Source organism: Dermacentor variabilis, chromosome 1 (genome assembly GCF_050947875.1).
Source record: "Dermacentor variabilis isolate Ectoservices chromosome 1, ASM5094787v1, whole genome shotgun sequence".
NCBI classification, from domain to species: Eukaryota; Metazoa; Arthropoda; class Arachnida; order Ixodida; family Ixodidae; genus Dermacentor; species Dermacentor variabilis.
In genome coordinates this window covers 259754483-259775337 of record NC_134568.1, presented here as the reverse complement: position 1 = coordinate 259775337, position 20855 = coordinate 259754483, and the positions used below count along the sequence as shown (strand labels likewise).

At 45.2% G+C, this 20855-nt stretch overlaps 1 protein-coding gene across 1 annotated transcript in view; it reads left to right on the top strand.

Annotated features, from left to right (window-relative positions):
* Positions 1-845: 845 nt before the first annotated feature.
* Positions 846-20855, top strand: part of LOC142563366 (dnaJ homolog subfamily A member 2-like) — a 39903-nt gene continuing 19893 nt past the window's right edge. Inside the window, exons 1-5 of the mRNA XM_075673929.1 lie at positions 846-995; positions 1404-1463; positions 1696-1798; positions 4045-4171; positions 8254-8334. Of these exons, the coding sequence (XP_075530044.1) occupies positions 927-995; positions 1404-1463; positions 1696-1798; positions 4045-4171; positions 8254-8334 (440 nt within the window). The 5' untranslated portion in view covers positions 846-926. The remainder of the gene's footprint in view (positions 996-1403; positions 1464-1695; positions 1799-4044; positions 4172-8253; positions 8335-20855) is intronic.

Sequence of the window (20855 nt, the reverse complement as noted above, 5' to 3'; positions counted from 1 at the left end):
AAATGAGAACCGCAGCGTACGAGGGAATTTAAACTCGTTTTCAGCTCTCTTCGGCGCGCCCGAAGCAGCCGACGCGGCCGCTATGACCACGTGATCCCTCCTAGCACGTCACGCCGACGGTGGCGCCAGATTTTCCAGTGGTGGAGCTCGAGGCCAATATTCAAGAAGCAAAAGTCCCCACATTTCCTCTCTCGCACCCACTCTTACTCGCGCATGCGCGCAAACGTCCGTCGTTTCCGCACATATTTCCGCAAGTGCAGCGCCTCGCTGTACCTACTATAGCAATGGGAAGGAGGCTTCCTCAAAGTGTACTCAAAGTAACAAAACCAAATCTCGAAGGCCATGCTTTTGCGTTCTGCCGGAAGTGCCAATAGCATAGAATTAGTAAAATGACTAAAGGCGGCGTTGAACCGCCTTGTCCTTTTTATTTTCATACTTATATAACTGGAAGCAATGATGTCATCGGTCTTAACCAGTGCCCCCTCCATGTAGGGGAGGCACTATCTTGACCATAGGTGATGTCCAAAGCTTCAAAAACCCAACGTCTGTGACGTCTATTCGACTCCTAAAGTTACTTCCGCCGCATTCAACTAGCAAAAACATTACCTTTAAGATTGGCGTTTTAAATCTAGAGAGCGCCACCTTATGACGCGTCCGGACGCGTGAATTTGGACATTACCTATTAGCAGTAGGATAAAACATTACTTTTGTGATGTCCTTTGTTTATAATGATAAAGCCCATACATAGATATGAATGCCTTCGTTGGTGGAGCCATAGAAACTTTATGCGTGGAGCGATGTTGACGCCACCTATATGTAAGGAGTCCGTGACGGCGCTGCTGTAGTCAATACCTCTTCCGTGACGTCAATCGAGTGGCCGAGACAGGCCGAGGCACAGAAGCTGAGGTCTTTCATTCTTTGTAAAGATGTCTGACGGGAAGTTGTACGATGTATTAGGTGTTTCAAGAAACGCCACTGAATATGAGATCAAGAAGGTAGGTGTCTGTACTCTTGCTGCAGCGTTAAGCCGACTGGATATTTGTGCTGCTGTGTTCATGATAGGGCAAGCGGCGTCCAGAAACTTAGCCCTACTCCTGAATAAGCCTATCTATTCCTTGGAATGATATATGTTGTCTGCGACGCTTTGTTAAAGTTTGCGTCGGCATTGATGTTCAACGAAGCGTGATGTGCGCATTTCAATTGGTTGAATGCTTCGACCGATATAGTACTTCTTTTTTTCGAGGTTTTGCGCATTATCTTGCAATCGTAGTTAAGCTGTAGTGAACGGATAGCTTCGATTTGGTGATGCGGCATTGAAGCCTTCGCAGTGCTTTAGTCACTTCAGTAGGTCGCCTTTTCGCCAGTCTGCTCTATTACTTGGATTTGGTCGTCACACTTTGCAGGCATACAGAAGATTGGCGAAAGAGTACCATCCGGACAAGAATCCACAGGAAGGAGAAAAGGTATTGGAGACGATTTCTGTACGATGTCTTAGGGGAATGGGATTTCAAAAAGGTTAAGTGGAGGTTCGGTTCGCCTTGAACAATTTAGTTATAATTGCAAAAAAAATATCTGCTGTCTGTTTTACATGTTTTAAGAACCAATTTTGCATCGCGCGTCTGTGCCACGGCTGCCAACGGCGAGTGACTATCGCCATGAGGATATCTCCACTGAACTTGTTCTTTATATTTATAGTTCAAGGAGATCTCCTTCGCCTACGAAGTTCTGACGGACCCAAAGAAGCGAGAAATTTACAACACCTATGGTATCAATGGACTCAAGGAGGGCGTCCACGAAAGTAAGCATAAAAATATCGTTTTTCATAACAGGTATTGCTAACATAGTAAACTTTTCATGAATTGTAAAGCGATCAGCGAAAGCGCCTGCATGCAAGAAGCCACATGGTTATTTACCTTTATTAGTGTAGCCCTCACCCCTCTCTCCTTTTTTTTTTTTTTGTTCCTAAGCTTCTATAAGCACTCATTTGCATGCCTGAGGCTGCGAGAGCCGTTGAGATTAATACGCCTACTTTGATTCATCTGTAGCCACGCTAGAAACTATAGCTGTTACAGTGGTCGTTTTTATTTCATGTCTGAATTGTATGTTCCTGGTGTAGATGTTTGAAATTTGTTTGGTGTACGTGATGTGCATCCGATGGGTGTGCAACAGCAATTGTTTCACACTCATTTGTTGCTGCATGAGCTAAGGGAGACCACCTCCCTTTTACAGCATTCATCAATGCAAGTGGCATAGTGCTACGCTTGACATGCATCAAGTGGCAATATGCATGCAGAGTGGCTAATATTGATTAAAGTTGTTTTTTCAAAAATATGCTATATTCTGTTTCACACAAGGCAGGTAATGGTAGGAGTTCACGCGAGAAGATGCGTCATATGCGAAAGAAAGGCATAGGTGTGTGTCAGTAACGCCTGTAATTCAATGTAACGTTAAGTCATATACTTTTGTTGCAAAAATGATCATGGAGATAAAAATACTTTAGTGCTGTGAACCCGTGATTTCGGAAGGCGAGTGTCACCACCAGCACAGGCGCTCACTGCACTTGCCCTTGTCTAGCCTCCTTCTGCAAGCAAGTTTCCTTCCCGGCGTTCTCCCATACCAGAGCTGGAGGATCGCATGACACATATGTTATGGGCCCTGCCTCCTATTTTAAAATCTCTCCTCGTTTTCTTGTTGCGCGGCGAACTTCTGCCAGTGGTGTCGTGCGTGAGCTGTTGGTGTTTCTCTCGTTTTGCGGAGTGCATGATTTTGCGCACTGTGTACGAGAACCTCTGACTAGCAGTGTCAGTCAGTGCTACATGAACACTGAGGCAGGCGCATGGGGATCACAGCATGATCGTGCACTGGAACACAGTAGAAAAAGACAGTTTCGCTCTCTGCGCTTGTGACTGCACGACGTGGAAACAAGCAGACGAAATGGAAGTACATCTCTTTTGCTATGGTACTGAGTAAAATAAAGACAGGCAGACATTTGGGTTGTATGTTTTATTATTTCTCTAAACTTAATTCATCTATTGAAGCAACAAATTAAACAAATAACTGATGTTACCTTGAGTAATTCTTGAAGTAATGTATCACTGTGAGCGACGTCGCAGCACTGCCATGTACATAGGCGCACTTACGCTATTGATGTGGACTCTCCATCTGGGAGCGTGGCGCCCATGAGGAGAAGGCTAAATGACATTTATTTTGAAATTAAAGCTCGTTCTGTGGCACATAGAGATGTAATACTTAGTCGACACGATCGTCAGCCCGCATTGTATGCACTGTGCTTGTCAGCTAAAAATTACGAGACCTGGTGAGGGGCGCTTTAAGTACTGTAATTCAAAATATTATAATAAACAGCAATGTCAGCAACAACTGGATATTATATAATGTTCTTAATAGAACAGTAACACGAGTGCCAATGATTTGAAGCATAATTGCGTAGTATTTTATTGATGTGACTTTGTTATTCTGGTGCTGGTTTTTGAAAGCGGTGTCCTTCTGAGTACTCTGCATGTGAGTGGTTGGCAGAGCTCTCAATGGCAGGTTTTATCATCCTGGCCTGGCATATTGCCTTGAACATGCCACAACTCGAGCTACAGCTGCTTCTGTGGGCTTTGCTTTGGTCGCCTTTCCCCCTTTGTTGAAAATGGAATGCTTCCTAAATGTTCCAATAATACCAATACTCTGCACTGTGCTTTTCTGTCTATTGGAACCCCCCCTTCCTAAAGGCACACTTTATGTTCCGATTCAAGTAACCCGATTCACCGCAAAGCATTGGTCATCGCATCCTTAATCAACAGGTGTGAGAGTTGACGAAATTGGTGGATGTTCCTCGGGAAACCAGAACCAGTGTTCACTTTAGAGAAATTTTGTCTCCAGCTCCTCGCGGATTCCATGGCCACACTCCAGTGCGTGAGCTAAAATCTTTCGGACATTAGCAGGAAACATTCATTATTGCTGACTTCATGGGTATCTTTTTTTTTTTTTGTGTGTGAAAGTGCAAGTGAAGCACATTAATGTTGTTTGCCTCTGGTGTAGGTCCTTTTGCATCAGAGGACATCTTCTCGCACATCTTTGGTGGGAGCCCTTTTGGAGGCATGTTTGGCATGGATGGGTCAGCTCGGAGGCGGCGCCAACGAGGTGAAGACACAATCCACCCTCTGAAGTAAGTCTCCCGACATGTTTAATGAAACCTGAATCTTTGTTGCGTAGCGGTCCAGCTGTTCAGCATAATTTCCTGATGATGAAGTCTGTGACTCGTGTTATAACCATTGATCTCTATGGTTCAGTATCTTTAATTTAACCAAGTGCAAAAAAAAAAATTCTCTTTTAACCAAAAACGGCCAGTGAAAGCAAATTTATTAAGAGAGCCACGACTGCGATGGGTGTGCACCGGTGAGCCTGCGTGCACTGTGATTCAGGAGCCTGTCTAGGTCAAAGTTGAGGGGCTGCCTGCTGACAAAAAAATTAAGGGCCTGCGAATAATCGAATATCCCCAAATCGAATCTAATAGTGAACGTTAAAATTATTCGATTCTCGAATGGAATATCCACTGTTCGATTTCTCAAATATTCTATGTAATCGGTGCGGGGAGACCCACGCAGGTGCCGCGTGCGCCGCAGAGCCTCTCGTGCCCGATGCTGCCCAAGCGGGCGTTTCACTTCGTTTGCGGCACAATAGGAGTGCCGAGCGCGCCGCGGACGGGCCGCCCCGGCTGATGCGGTAGCTGATTTCGTCAGTGCGAGCGCTCCCCGACGTCGGCCTGGTGCGTCGGCCACGTCCGCCTCTGTCGGTGCAAGGTTCCGCCAGATCGACGATAAGCACGCCGATTAGCCGCCGCTAAGCACGCAGATCGTGTTGGATATGCGGCTACGAACTTCACGTCGCTTTCCAGCCGTTTATCAAACCTCCGCACGCGTAATCTCGGGAACGATCATTGATGAGCCACCCGTACAAACACTATCGGCAAGCATTCCGCATTGGCTTGCGGCTCCTTACCACCAGCAGCAAGTTTTCGTCACGGCCGCAGTACCCAGGTCATAGGCCTAATCGGCGCTGCTTCATCGGGCGTTGGCGACTAAAGTTGCGGTTTGGTGCTGAATCGACGCAGCTCTATTTGCACCAGATGCGCGACGCTAGGAAAGCCGACCAACTGCCTCGCAAACGAAAACGAGAGACGGCGGATGAACGGGGAGCGAGGGGAGGAGTGGGGCGGGAACTTGCCGTGACTCTCCAGATTCTTTGGCAGGTTGCAAATCACGCCGAACCTCACAATAAAACGGCGCGGAGGGTGCCTGCTCTTAACCGTCGGCGCCAGCTACGCGCGAAGTGGTGATTGAGTCACGTGATGCGCGGTCCTTTCGTCTGTTGCACAGATAGGCCTTACGATAACCCAACAGCTCCAAAGTTCGTTTAGCCTTTCTGTATTTTTGGAGAAAAACTGTAAAGAAACAGTTTGGAGGCATTAAACAAGATCGCTGCATCACACAGAACCATTGTTATACTGAGAATCTCATTGGTATTCAGTGCAGCAGAACGTCACTAATTCATTAATTTCAAAGAAACAAAAAAGGCACTTGAACATACGCATGAACATTTATTTAAAAATATGGCAGGTCCCATAAGGAGAAACCTTCTGCAAACTTGCACACCGTGAGGCTTCAGACTGCCTTCACAGTGGTTAGGATACATGCAGAACTGTGCGTCATACACACATACCTTGCCGTCGTCACATGTGCTAGGTATGGTTCAGTACGCATTAGCAAGAATGTACATGCAATAGTCAGTACTAGTTAGTCCCGGACCAGGACGAATTTTTCTTCAACTGGGAAGCTTTTCTTTCGAGGGACCCGTATGGGTTTCCTTTGCAGCACTTAGCTATGTTTGGGTGGATGTCTCATGTTCCCTTTATTAATTTTGTTGTACTGTTGTCAAACTTCACTTTTGCAATCAATGGTTCAGATTTGTATTAATAAGCACTTAAATTATTGTCTGCATTGTTTTTCATAAAGGATTTCACAGTTTAAAAATGTGCCTATGTTGTGTTAGGATTTGATGTATTAGTGTGGCATGGCAGAGGTTAATATTCGTTGAAGTAGGTGACGGTGCCACAGGGATGTTTGAATCCGAAAAATTGAATGGCTGCTGTAAACTATGCTGTAAACAAATTCTTCATATTCAAATTGACCTGGCTATGAATTGTCAATGGAAATGTGACTAGCACATTCAAACTCAAGGTGTTGACTGTACATGTTCAAATTTATATTTGTTCATTCCGAATGCTAAAATTCAATCCGAAGCAAATGCCGAATAGCATAATATTCTATTGTATGTTCGTATGTATCAAATATTTGTCCAAATTTAATAAGAATGCATTAAGCAGTTGTTTACTATGCAGTATTTCTTCTACTAAATCCTCGTGATAGTTTAGGGGAGATGCTGCTCAGACAAGTTTTTGATATATTCATCCTAGTGCAATGAAACTTGAGCTGTTTATAAATAATTTTTTATGCTGATTTGTTTTCTTGCAAGTTGCCTGCTTCTTGTTCTGCCCCATGACAAAGTGTAAAATGCAGGCCTCTTGCTCCCCCCTTTTTCTATCATTAAACTTCCATGGACCACTGATGGTTCATATTCCTCCAATTGAACTGTAGAGTGCCACAAACTAAATTGGAAGTGCCTATAAAATATTTAATACATGAAAAATTCGAACCTGTGAAGTCCACAATACCCAGACCCCAGTAAGTGTTTACTTGCAATTTTTGTAACACACATAAATAATATTGAGGGTTAAAGGAGATAACGGCACTTCTCACACGTTAGAGGAAACATGGGCAAAATTTCTTGCAGGTCCGAGCGCCAGAAGTACCAAAAACAAAATGGGGAAACTCGGAAAGTTGCCGAGAATTGCGTTTTGAGAAAAAAAAAAATTTTCAAGTTAATTATTGAAAGCCGCAGCATTTGAAAAATGTGGCAGACGCATGCTTCCTTTTATTTACAATAGCCAGTAACCTTAGTTGGAACTCTCACATCTCTCATCTTTGTGGCTCAGCTTTTAAAAAAGCTTTGCTACCTAAGGCATAAGTTTAAGACACACTCCTTCTGAAACCCATCTTATTGCCTACACCTCTCTTGTCTGAACTAAACTCAAGTATGCAGCTATTGTATGGGATCCCTATACTAAAGCTAACATCGATGCGCTAGAAATATCACTCAAGTGATTCCCCAAGTCAGGTAATGGCTGAACACAATATTCGGTGTTTGCAACTAAGAAGAAAAATTCACAGGCTTAAATTTCTCTTCTTACTGAGTAACAATACATTATCTCTTTCTCCCGAACCTTATATAGCACCCCTTACTGCCCGCCGAACAAGACATCGCCACGCTGCCTGATTAATGCCTTATAATGGCAGAACCAATGTCTTCATGTATTCCTTTCTTCCTCGCACGGTAACGGAATGGAACAGCCTACCTTATAGCAAACTCGTCAGCACTGACTAAATAGCGTCTATTACTATCCACAATTAGTGCTTGTTGTTACGAAATATTGTTTCAATTTGTATTGTACTGCAACATTGATTTACACGTTGTAATAATTTTGAATTGTACACTCCTCTTTTTCTCTATTACATTTCCAGTGCTTCGAAATTGTGCTTATAGAACAGTGTTTCAATTTGTATTTACCACTCTTCATGCATTATCTAGGTGCTTTACTCATCATGCATTCCTACTTTCTATTACATTTTTCCGGAGCTTTTTCTACTGCTTCGTCAGTCTATTGCGTTTTCTTTTTTGTATGTACCTTTCCCCTCCTGCCTGGGTCTTCTAAAGCCTGCAGTATTACTAAATAAATAAATAAAATAAGATTTCTTGTGCTGCAGCAGCCTGGGCAACCATGGTTATTGGGAGAATGAGGATTAGCCAAGCTCCTCATGCGATCCGCAATGGCAAGCGGCTGCGCTATGGTGGCTAGAATAGCTGTGCATTGTTGACTGCAACACGCTAGAAGGTGGCACACTTTCAGGCCTTTAAAAACCATCTTGTGCTTTTTCTCATTTCCAGATCTGTCTTGGCTTTAATTTTTTCTTTTCATAACTGTAGAAATACTAAACTTAACAAAACAAGTGGAAACAAAAAATCAATAATTTTTGAAAAACAACTTCCGTTTTTCGAGTAGCATCTCCCTTTAAAGAAAATGTACTGATGTGAGAGAGAGTGCTTTACATGAGGCCTGAAAATTTTTTGCAGGGTGTCTCTAGAAGATTTTTACAATGGCAAAACCGTGAAACTGCAAATAGACCACACTGTTATTTGCAAGACCTGTGATGGGTACGTCACTTTTATTTTTTACTGATCCATGGCATGCCTTGACCATAGTATATGCAGTAGTGTTGGTTTTTGACACTTTGGGTGGTAGTATCAGTTCTCTGAGCAGGTTTTAGTAGCTTAGTGATGAGTCCTTCACACTTCTTGAGACATGCTTTGTTTGCTAGGCTTCAGTGTTATTTCTAAATATATTTAAGGCAAAAGCCTTAAGGGGAAGATTTTGCTCGGGGGCTTCTATCTAAAATATATACATGGGAAAGAAATTGTTTTTCTCGGCAAACACTGCAGCAAATTTGATGAGGTTTGTTGCATTTAAATGAAAAACTAAATTCTAGTGACTATTTGTAGCTAATTTTTTATTTAGATCGTCAATACAACATTTCAAGTACGTCATGGCACAATACTTTCACGCACATTTACACAATATGGTGGCGTTCCACAAGGTTGCATTCTGAGCACGACACTCTTCGTAGTCAAAGTGAGTTCTGTTAATAACACCATCCCATCATCTGTTATGCACTCAATATATGTCGACAATTTGCAAGTGGCTTGCTGCGCCTCAAGCTTACCCACCTGAAAGACTACTACAAATAATTATAAATCAGCTTACAATGGGGCTGACAAAAATCGTTCCCGATTTTCAACACAGAAAACTGTTACAGTTCTCTTTTCCCAGAAGCGAGGGTTACACTGCAGTCCAGTTCTCACATTGGATGGTACAACGCTGCCGGTAAAAAGACTACAAATGTTAAGCATAACTTTTGACACAAAACTGAACTTCCTGGCCCACATTAACACAACTAAAATTAAAGCAAATAAAGCACTAAATACCATCAAGGTTTTATATATAAAGCACAAGCACTAGGGATCTGACCGAACATGTCTACTACGTATATACCGGTCCCTTGTACGTAGCATCCTCGACTACGGTAGTGTAGTTTATGGTGCAGCTAGGCAGTCCTAGCTGCACCCTGGAGACCAAACTTTCTTATTTTTTAAGATATCCGGATGAAACCTTCAGGGTATGTTCACACCACCAAACTGAGGAACTGCAAAGTTTCGTGAAGATGTGTTCCTTTGTTCCAGAGTTATTGAGGTCTAACTAGGTGGTTCATGTTCATGAGGAAGAGCCTGGAGAAATCCCAGGACATCGCAGGAAGCTGAAATTCACTATGATGATCCCTTGATAGATATCCCAGGAGGCTACAAGGCCCTTTTCTTTAATTTCCCCTCCACAAAATTTTAACACACTTTAGAATTTGATGTTGCCAGTAATGACCACATTCATCAAAAATTAATTGCTTATTATAAATTAGCTGCACCAGCTTGCAAAAGAAGAAGCTTGTTACACACTGGAACAGAATAAAAAAAACTGCACACAAATCTGAAGAGCGGTTCTTGAGATATCGCCTTCCCCAGCACCACTACTAGCGGAAAAATCCATTCTGAGAAAACAGGCCTTAAGGGGGCACACCCCTCTTTGAAAATTTTTTTTTATTTGTGGATTGATTGCAATGAAACTTACATGTTTCATTAAGTTTTATGCACTGATTCTAAATCTGCATTTATTTTTTCCATACAACAAACAGTTTTCAAAATATTTACAATATTATGTTTTTCATTTGGAGTTTGATAATTTCCCAAACAATTGATGCAGTGATAAAATTTAGCATACCAAATTAATGTTTAACATCTAAGGAATGTAGTAAAACAAGAATGAGTCTCCTCGGCCAATTAGGTCTAAAGCTAGGGGTTGCCAAACCCATTGCAGTAAAAGTTCCCTCACCTACTTTATACAAAGTAACTTTTAAAAAAATGTTACTGACCAAATATGCGCAGTGAAATTAGCCTTACTACAGAGAGTAAGAGTTTCTGTTTTCAGGAAAAAAAAAATTACTGTGCTAGCACAAATACAAACAGAAATATGTTCACTCCAAAACTGCTAGTGTGTCAAAATTGTAGTTTTGAGAAAATGAAGAAAAACGGTTTCAAGCACCTTTATGAGAACGAAAGCACCTCAAATTACAAAAATGCACCTGGGGAATAATCTGGGTGCATCCCAGATTGGTGCTTCTTTTTTGCCATCGTCTGGAGGCCTAGTGACAATGCCCGTTTTTTCCTGGAAGCAGTGGTGCGACGCAAGTCTTTTTCTTTGGCTCTTTTTGAGCCGGAGTCTGTCACATTCATATTCATTTCTTGAAGAATGGCTGTTGCTGCATATTCATTTCCAGTATTGAAGCGTAGCACTGCTTCTGCAACGGCTGCCTCCACAGCAAAAAGGGAGAAATGCTGCTCTTTGGAAATCATACTCCAGATGACTGAGTGGAACGATTCATTGGAGTTTTGGGTTCTCCCTCGCTTGCACCTATTCAGCAGCTTTACACCTGCCAAGCGCTCATACACAGGCAAAAGGGCCTTTGCCACGTCCGCTGGCAAGTTATACTTGTGCCTTGGTTGTGGCTCACCTTTTGCTGTTGCCGCATTATGACGGCACCAAGAATCCTTGCCACTTGGGCACAGGCTGTGGTTAGAGCAGCTGTCAGTTGACGTGACATGGTGGTACGTTGCCATTACCGCTCTCTGCATGGCGTCAACATCACCACAATGAGACTTGAGTGCTCGACCATAATAGGCACTCAGCCTGTTGATGAGGTCTGCTGTGAGCCTCCCCTTGCCACCAAGTCCCCGCATGCCTTCACTTTTGTGCTTCTGGAGCAGGTTTCGAAGCGCTGCACCCATACGTTTTTGTACATGATTGATGCAGTCTTCTTTCTGAACATCTACAAAGCCGTACACCTTTGCATCCTTGATAGCATTAAAAGTGCGGCTGTCTCCGTCGCACAGCATGGTTGTGTACTTTACTTTGTTGCGTTCTAAAGAACGCTGGAACAAGATTAATCCAGCCTCAACTTCCATTTGGCCAGATTTACAATCGGTGTTCTTCTGGCACTGATGGGATTTCCTCCACCCAGCATACTCTTCAGAGTCAGGTGTGGGTCCAATTTCACAGCCCAAACAAAAGTTTGAAAGCACGACGTAGTCCAGGATGTAGCCGGTAAATAGCTCCGCCACTGCGCCTACTCCTATATGCGAAGAATGGCCCCGCGTCATCCAGGTGCCATCAAAGCACACAGCAATGTTGCCTTTGTGTCCAAAACACAAGTTTTCGTAAAGTGCAACCGCTTTTTCTGCACACTGCACCATAACAGCCTCAGCTGCACGCGTCGCACCGGGGTTCAGAGTTTTTTTCAAATGCTGCTGAAACGTCTTGTTGTGGAGACCTCGGCCAGACAGGCCCATCGCTGCGAAAATGTCATTCATGGCTGTCTGGCCGTTACCTGTTGCGAGCATCGCACGCCCGGCAAGGATATTAATTTCAAACGGGTTGCATTTCTTTTCACCCTGTACCCGTCGCGAACTCCACTCAGTCGCTACCTCACCGCACCTCTCGCAGATCAGCATCAGTTTCACTGCGAGGCCGTACTCGCGATCTCCTGTCACCATCTCCGCGCGTCCTTGACAAGTCTGGCAGCGCAAAAAGCCAAGGAGGGAGTTTATCGCACGCATGTCGACGGCAGTAAACGCTGCCTTACGTTCGTCTGTTACCGACGCTGCCGCGCCGCCGAGGTCCGTGAATGGCTCCATCTTTCGCGTCGTTGCTGCCGTCGACGCAAGCCGCTCGAGCGTAGCCTTTTCACGAGCGCTTGCCTCCCTTACGTCACTGTCGGTGACAGTTTTAGAGTCAATTCTCACTCGGGCGGATACTTCAGACGCGTCGGGTGCGCTGTCCACCGATGCAACTTCCAGCGAGGCATTGTTTGGTTCTCCGCGGCAGGGCGGTTGCCCGTCCGTGCGTCGGTCGGCGAGTCTGGCGTCCGCAGGCGTGTTGGCTGCACTGTCCAGCGAAGCATTTTCTGCTTCTCCACGACAATCGGGCGGCTGACGATCCGCAGAAGTGATGGGTGCACGGTTCAGCGATGCGTCGTCCAGCGATGCATTGTTTGCTTCTCCGCGGCTATCATGCGGCTGCTCGTCGGCACTTGCTCCTCGTCGGTCGCTGGCTTCAGACGGAAAAGAAGACGATTCCCCTACTTTCTTCTTCGTTTTCCTTCGTCTCCGGCCGAACATATACACCGAATGGTGCTTCTTCGGTCCCCCTGGCATAGTTCCGTGCAGTACCGAGGACTCGCTCAAAATGGCGGCATGTGCAGTGCTCATGCCAGGGCAACCGGCGTAAGCCTATCAGATGGTGCCATTCGGGTCACGTGCTTTTTCCGACCAATAAGAACGCGCGTTGAAGAAAACTTTGCGCTTGTTTTATTTTACTGCGGCTGGCACATGGTGGCTGGCCGAGAGAGGAAGGGAAGCCAGACGCGCGAGCTTTCAAACAAGACCAAGATGGCATAGGTGCGGCTTTTCGTTTTTGCGCGGCGCGCGGTCGTAACTAGCGCTGTTTGTCCACAATTTAAAGGGCGCTTTTAGAAACTACACTATTTTAAATCGACATTACGGCGCAATTACGCATAAGATTTAAATGGAAATTTGCTCAAAGGTGCAGAATTATGCCATGAATCCAAAAATGAAAAGATTGAAAATCGGGCTTTTTGACCGATTTTCGGTCCCAAAGAGCCGTGTCTCCCCTTAAAGGGCCCCCGAGACGGTTCGGACAAATTTTATAGATGCCTAGGGTACATCTAAAGCTAATCATTCGCACCACAATTTGTGAAATGTTACATTTAGAGAGCTACAGACGATTATACAAGTTATACATATTATACAAATACATAGTCATGCATTTCCTCCTAAGCTGTTCGCCGAGTGATCGGGGCTAAGCTCTGCCTTCACTGGCTCTGGGTCGTGATGGCACATCGTATCGTTGACTTCCGGTTCTTTAGGAGCGAGCGCACGAAGGAAGCCTCTCCAAACTCTCCACCAGCTGCTTGGCAGTCGACCCCAAGCAAGAGCTATCAGCAGCGTGCGTTGCGAGCATTCTGTCGCACCGCCGAACGTGTCTGGTATACCGGTAACCACAGGCTAGCTGGTCATTTCGACGGAACGGTGGAGGCATAAACTCAAGCTGATGAAGAAACCTTAGCAAGGACGTACGTGAGCTGCCTGATCAGTCTCGATGGTCCAGCCACCCGTCGTCACAGAGCTTAACCAGCCAAACAAAAAGCTAATATTACTCTAACCAAGTGTAAAACATTTTAAACATTTACAAAAAACAATGTGTTGATGATTACACTCCTGCGAAAAATTTACGCCAGCAACAAAGAATACATTTCGTTACTGATACTGTGTATGGTTAAGCTCTGTGCCACCAGGTGGCTGCACCGTGCAGACCATTCACATTTGTGCTTCTGCTCAACCCGTTACACGGCACAGTCAAGCGGGCAGGCCCTGTCTCCTTGCTATTGCGTTAGTAATCTTCCGGTGTTGAGTGACGGCCGCAAACGCGCAAATCCTGGTGCCAATTGGATAGCGGCAGTCTGATGCGCTACAGCCAGTCCGCTCGTATGCTGCCTTGCAGAGGGCCACGATGTCGCAGCTTGACATATTGCCAGTCGCTACGTTTGCAGTCCACAACACAACAAAGTCTAATCATAGTGCTCGCGAAAAAGACTGAGACCGACTCTGACCGCGGAGCTCTCGTCAAAATGGAGCATGTTGTAACACAAGCAGACGACACTTGCTGTGTGCCGAAAGTGCTTAATTGTAGTGAAAAAGTGTTCTTGTGCATTCTCTTTCTGTTACTTTCTTTTTATAGAAACAAATTAACTAACATTCCAACTATTACGAACATCATTTGTTCACCATAAAGCTGGAAAAATTGTCAATGACGCACGCACCCTGGGCAGCCAATCGGATAGCTTGCCCTACTGTTGTCAGTTGGGTGATTTACGTCATATGGGTAAGGGCGGCTGAAAATTCCGCCGAGCAGTGCTGCGATCGGCAGTGATGTACACGGTCGTCCACTTCCAATTTGAACACGGCTCCGGGCGGCCGGTGAGGCCGGCGCTCCGCGGAGCGTTGCTCGTGGGCGCCGGGGTAACTAACGCGCCGGCGCACTGGCAGCCACAGGCGTGGCCTCAGCCGCCAGCACACACTAGTGCAGGCGCGCTGTAGCAGACGACGCGGCTGCGGCCACGCTTGTGGCTGCCAGTGCGCCGGCGCGTCAGTTACCCCAGCGCCCACGAGCGGCGCTCCGCGGAGCGCCGGCCTCACCGGCCGCCCGGAGCAGTGTTCAAATTGGAAGTGGATGACCGTGTACATTTTTAAAACCTTATAATAAATTACACACTTTACGCAGAGCACTTAGATGCGTCAATTAATGATCAGAAGGACCTACTCTAATGACTCGGTACGTTTGTAGAAAATCGTCAAAATGGTTTCAGGGTCCCTTTAAGAGGAAGCTTTATTTAACTCGGGTACTCCTATCTAAATACATGTAAAAGGAGAATTCAGTTTTCTCGGCAACCACTGCACCAAATTTGGCGAGGTTTGTTGCATTTAAAAGAAATACTTAAAATATACTGACTGTTGGTTTCGAATTCTTGATTTATGTTATCAATTTTTTATTAAAAAGTGGCAAAAATCGCAAATTTTCAGAAAACAAAACTATGAAGTTTACAACTCTAACTCAACAATGAAAAATGATACCACAATTCTGTGTATTGCATCTAATAGTGTACATCTAAAGCAGACAAAGCGCACACGTGAATCTCAAAATATTTTGTAATATGAAAATACAGCTTTTGGAGAACCCTTATACACAACGTAACGAATTCATGTAAGATATAAATTGACATAACGAATTTGTCCGCTTTGAATGATCTAATGGATGCCGTTTAGAGAACCGCGATATCTGTTTTTGATGCGGAGCTATTAAGTTGTAAACTTAGTGCTTCTATTTTTTTTTTTCAAACTTTTGAATTTTTGGAAATTCTTGTTACAATATTTAGGCCATTAATCGGAATGCCGCTTCCAGCAGTCACAAGAATTTAAGTTTCTCTCTCAAATGCAGCAAAATTATTTAATATTGGTCCAGAGGTTATGTCATGAAAACGTTTTTGCATTTTACATGTATTTGAATAGGCCACGTCGGAGTTCAGCCCGAGTTAGAACATCTGTGTTTTTATCAGAAAGCTCCTTGCGGCTTCAGGCACACTCAATGTGTCGGATTCTTGACTGGCGACAGCCAACAGCACAGTTCCGCCGCTGCAAGCGTCTACGCAGTCGGCACTCGCTGCGGAAGATCGGAAGTTCGATGCTCGTACATGTCTCATATCGCGCTTCCGCTTACCGAACATCTGCACTGTCTTGGGCTTCGCTGCCAGCATCGCGTGCAACAAAGAACTAGCAAAAAAAAAGCTAAGAAAATAATCTAAGAGATAGCGCAGCTCGCAAGCAGACGTCTGTTGAGGCGGACGGAGCAAGGGGGCAACAACGACACGAGCGCGACGGGCGCGGCATCGAAGGTGGGAGCAGTCGCCGCCGCATGCGCGGCAGCCAATGGCAGGTGCGCTTTAGCCCGCGGGATTTGAACGCGCTGCTCCGGCCTATCGGCGCTCCGCATCGCATCGTGGGAAAACGCCAATAGCGCCTCAAACGCGCCGACGATGCCATTTTGCAAAGCGGCAAAACAGAGACAAAGAATTCACAGTCAAAACGACACCAAGATGACGCGGGCAGGCCGCATGGGCCAGGAAGCGGGGAATGGCGCGCGCGAGAACTTTGACTTCATTTAGGCATTTGTGCGTTTTGTGGGGCGCTGTGGCCTCGAAAGTAGCGTTTTTTTTTTGTTCTTTGTGGTTGAATTAAGTGCTGATAATTACAGAACAAGTCGTTATCGAGACATACAACCCAAAAATATTGTTTATGAAAAATCGACTTTTTCGCAGTCTTTCAGTTTTCGAGCCCCCCCCCCCCGTAAGCGACTTGATGCAGTCCATAATCTTGGTCCTACGACTGCCGAGCGGTGTCTACGGAATATCGGCTGTACAAAGTTTATACGTTGACTGCAATGAACCCTCCCTACAGCACCGCAGAGCACTATACTTACACTTTGTTATGTACTGAGAATTTGGTCATCACCACAACATATATGCCTCATGCACCACCTATAGAGGCGCCACTGATAGCCACCTAGCGGGCGCTTCCAACAGTATGCGCGGGAGCTGTCGCAGACAACAACCCTTTGTAGCAAGGGTGGCTGAAGTTCGCGGCTGCTATTTCTCCTTTGTTCGGGTGCCAGGCTGCTTCTGCGGTGATAGCTGTAGGGAAGGCGCTGACCTCCGTGGGAGCGGTTATGAACACTGTTACTGGTGTTTGGGACAACATGGTCCACATACGTGCCAGGTGTGTCCCACAGACAAACGCCATGAACCCCATTTACATGAAGTGGAGCTCATGTTAACTAGCAGATAAATTTTGTTGAGTGATGCGATCTATCGTTTTTTTTTTTAAATTCTACCCATGCCATAATGCTGCTTCTGTACCTCAATATTAAGCATCCATCGTTAGTGCAGACTTATATCAAACAAATCCGCACGGTGCGATGTCTGCATATGTTGTTGTGATTCTTCTGCCGATGAATACATGTCACATCGCCAAATAAGTGCAGTCAAAGTCTCCTCAACAAGAGTAATTGCGAATTTATTGGTGGAAACGCGTACGCTAGCCAGCGAAGTCACCGAACGCACAGGTTAATAAAAGCGCGTCTTAGTGCTGTACCGCCGATGCAATTCTGCTGCATACGCTGATGAACTGCCGTTCCCACTGCAGTTCTTGCAATTTTAAATTCTCCAAGGGAGCTGCTTGGAAACGTACAAAGCTAAAGGCTGGCTAACTTTTCAGTACTTTTTTTCATATTACTAGAGAGAGGTGCCACATGATATATTTAAAGGCAGAGCAGTGCCAGTCAAAGTAGATGAGCGCTGGCGGCAAGGCCGGGTTTAGTTTTCTGCACCATTTAGTATAATAAGAAAGAATTCAGTTGAGTAGAAAATTCACATGCAAGAAGGGACTACGTCGTGAAACAAATCACTAGGCGTGATTATGAAGATTAGGAACTATGAAGTTCATAACTTGTAACTTGGCAATGAGAAACATCACAAGACTGTATCTATTCATACTTCTGAAGCGGAGAAAATTTGTGCATTATATATGGCTGTGAAATAGACCACTTCAGTGAAACCTCGTTAAACTGTAGTCGGCCGGAGCTGCAAAGAAAGTATGTTCTAAATGGTAGTACTGCTTAACCAAAATAGTGAGATTATCTACTTAGGTGTGAAAGACAACTACGAGAGAGTGCGATGAAAGGGTAGAAAACATGCAGTATTTATTCACTTCACACGGCAAAAGTATTATTTTCATTTGATGCCGTGGCGGGCTAGAAGTGGCGGCAGCGGCCTCAATTTTGCTCAAGCTACGAGCTAGCTTTTCCGCTAACCCCCTCTTCTCTGTAAACACCCACGTGAGGCTAACGTAACGTGCAGCATCTGCCACTGTCACGCTTGAATTGCCTGTGTTGTCACTTTCCGTGTCGTCCTCATCACTCCTTTGTTAGGCAACACTTCGGAAATAACAGAGGTAGCGATGGCGAAGAGTTGAACCTCATAGCCGATGTTTTTCACGGTCGCAGCAGCATTGCCAACCAACTTCTCCTTTGTATTCCAAATGCCACACACTGTAGTCAACAGTAGATCCCTCTCGCGTGCCAGCACTGACTTCTTCCATTCGACAGCACGAATGATGTCCAATTTTTCTTCTATGCTGAGCACCCGGTTTTTGTCCTAGCCTGCATGACACAACATGGGCCACAGCGCTCCGACTCTTGCATGGCGCTGAAATGATGTTGGTGTGGCTTCACCCTTCCAAGCGCCCTCTGCGTTTGCGCTTGGAGGCCGTTCCAATCACTGGGGCTTGTTTTGCGACGCAAAGGGGAAGCACTACGTGTTAAGCAATATGTACGCAATAAACGGGTACGGTTTACACGGATAAAAACGCATGATGTTCAATGGCCGCTGAGTCGGGTATCTGACTTTACTATTTTTGAAACAGAACTACTGTTTAAGTGGGTCCGGTTTAACGAGTTTTTAGCATAATATGTGAGTAGGACTTTTGCAAAACCCTTGCAAACAATGTAACAGATTCACGTAAAATGTAAATCGATAATACAAATCTGTCCGCCTTGAATGCTCTAATAGATTCAGTTTACAGAACTGCGATATCTGTTATTAGTGCAGAGCTACAAATTTGTAAGCTTTGTGCTTCCATTTTTTTTTATTCAAACTTACCAATTTTTAAAAGCTCGTTCTAAAAGATATGTGCTCGAAATGAAAATTTCGCTTGCAACAGTTACTAGAATTTAACATTATCTCTCAAATGCAACAAATTTCATTAAAGTTTGTTAAAAAGAAATTTTATTAAAAATAAACCAGGGGTTATGTTAGAGAAGTGTTTCTACATTTTACATGTATTTGAATAGGCGGCATCAGAGTTGGGCCTGAGCTAAAGCTTCTCTTAAATGGCTCGTTGCAATAGCTCATACCTAAAAAATGCGGCGCCTAGCTAGTGGCACAAAAAATATAATCAGCAATGACTACCATAAAAACCTGCTTATAATACAAACCCGCATATAGTACGAGGTGAAATTTTGGGGACGCGAAATGGGAAAAAAAAAAAGTTTTATCTGCGTGTAATACGAGTTAGGAAAACTCGAGGAAAACATTTATTTAAATTGCACTCCGTACTTCAATCACTGTCTTCCTCAGCTGCGCTTTCTTCGGATAGTTCTTCGTCGGACATATCTTCCCAGAGGTACTTATCCTCCGTACCATCAAGTGCGTTCGAGATGCCGCACTTCTTGAATGCGCGATGCACATGGTCCTCTGGTATGCTGGCCCATGCGTCCACAATCCACTTGCATAGCGCGGCTGGTGTCACTGCAGGCTCACCTAACTGCATCCAACCTGCGTAACACCGCTTGACTGCATCCTTGAACGGCTTGTTCACGCAAACATCTAAAGGCTGCAGCTGAGACGTCATCCCACCTGGGATAACGATGAGTTCAGTGTCGGATTCACGCAACAGCCTTTTCACTGAGTTGGCCAAATGGCAGCGAAATGCGTCCAGCAACAAGGATGGACAGGAACGACAACAGTGCGCTGGGCCACCTACACCAGACGGACTTTATCCAGTCAGGCAAAAGATTCTCATTCATCCAGCCTTTCTGATGGCATCTCACGACCACATATTTTGGCAGCTCCTCACCTTTAGGCACTGTCTTGCACTTGAAGACGACATAGGGTGGAAGCTTGCGTCCATCTGCCGTGCACAACAACATGATGGTAACCTGCATTTCTCATTGCCAGTGGACCAAACATGAACTCGGTTAGAGCCCTTTTCGTGCACGGTGAGGGGCGATGGCAGGTCCATATAAACGGCGTTTGGTCAGCATTGCCGATTTGCCCTAGCTGGAAGTTCTTGGACTTGCGCAGTGAAATAATGTGGTGATGGAAAGCCACAAGCAGCTCTTCGAACGATTTGGGCAGCTTTTACGAAATCGAAGTTCGGCGGCATAAGGAAAAACCAGCACGGCACATGTAGCGATAAATCCAGTGCTAGCTCGCTTTGAAGGCAGAGCTCGGTAGCTCTTTTTCTCATGCAAGCCCCTTAGCTTTTGCCTGCATAAGCTCCACGCTCACAGCTAGATGCGCGGCTCGCTGTTGCCGTACGAACTCCATCAGGGCGAGTTCGATTTCTGGGAATGTCCCACTTTTTGAGCTGCGAGAGCTTCTTCGCGTTCCGCTGCACATGAGAAGGGCTTATCGACGCCATCCGCGAATGCTTCCCTTGTTGATGCCAAACTGCCTCCCGGCTGCACTGTTGCCGATGTCCTGTGCGACTAAAATAACCTTTCTCTTGAAAGCAGCCGAGTACTGTTTTTGTGGTCCGGCCATCTTGGTCCTTCAATGCGGAATAAAAAAGATGCACTTAGCGAAGTGTGGTTTGCACGTGTGTTGCCAAGGTGTGCATTCAACAATAAACGATGCTGTAGTCACGGAGCAATAACGAAACCAAGCCGGAGCCACACAGCAATAACGAAACCAAAGCTTCTAGCCCAAAGTTCTGACAAATTTTCGTTCGGATCCGCATATAGTATGAGGCGAAAATTTGGGACTCTAATAGGAAAAAAACCTCATATTATACGTGCGTTTTTACGGTAATACCCTTCAAGCAAGCAAAGATGCAATGGTTCATACCACCGGTGGCTACGAGTGCTCGGCAAAGGGAAGCGATCAGTGCATACATTCATTGAAGTCATCCATACAACACGCAGAACAGCATACATTTCAATAAAGAACAAGCTCAAAACAAGCATCCGAACCATCAATAAAACATACCATTCCCCCCTCGGAAGTACGCTACAGCAGAGGATGCTCACCAAGCAAGATACGAGGTGCGACGGGTGAAGCGGCGGGAGCAAGGCAATCGACTGTGAGTGCTGCTTTCCCCTGCTG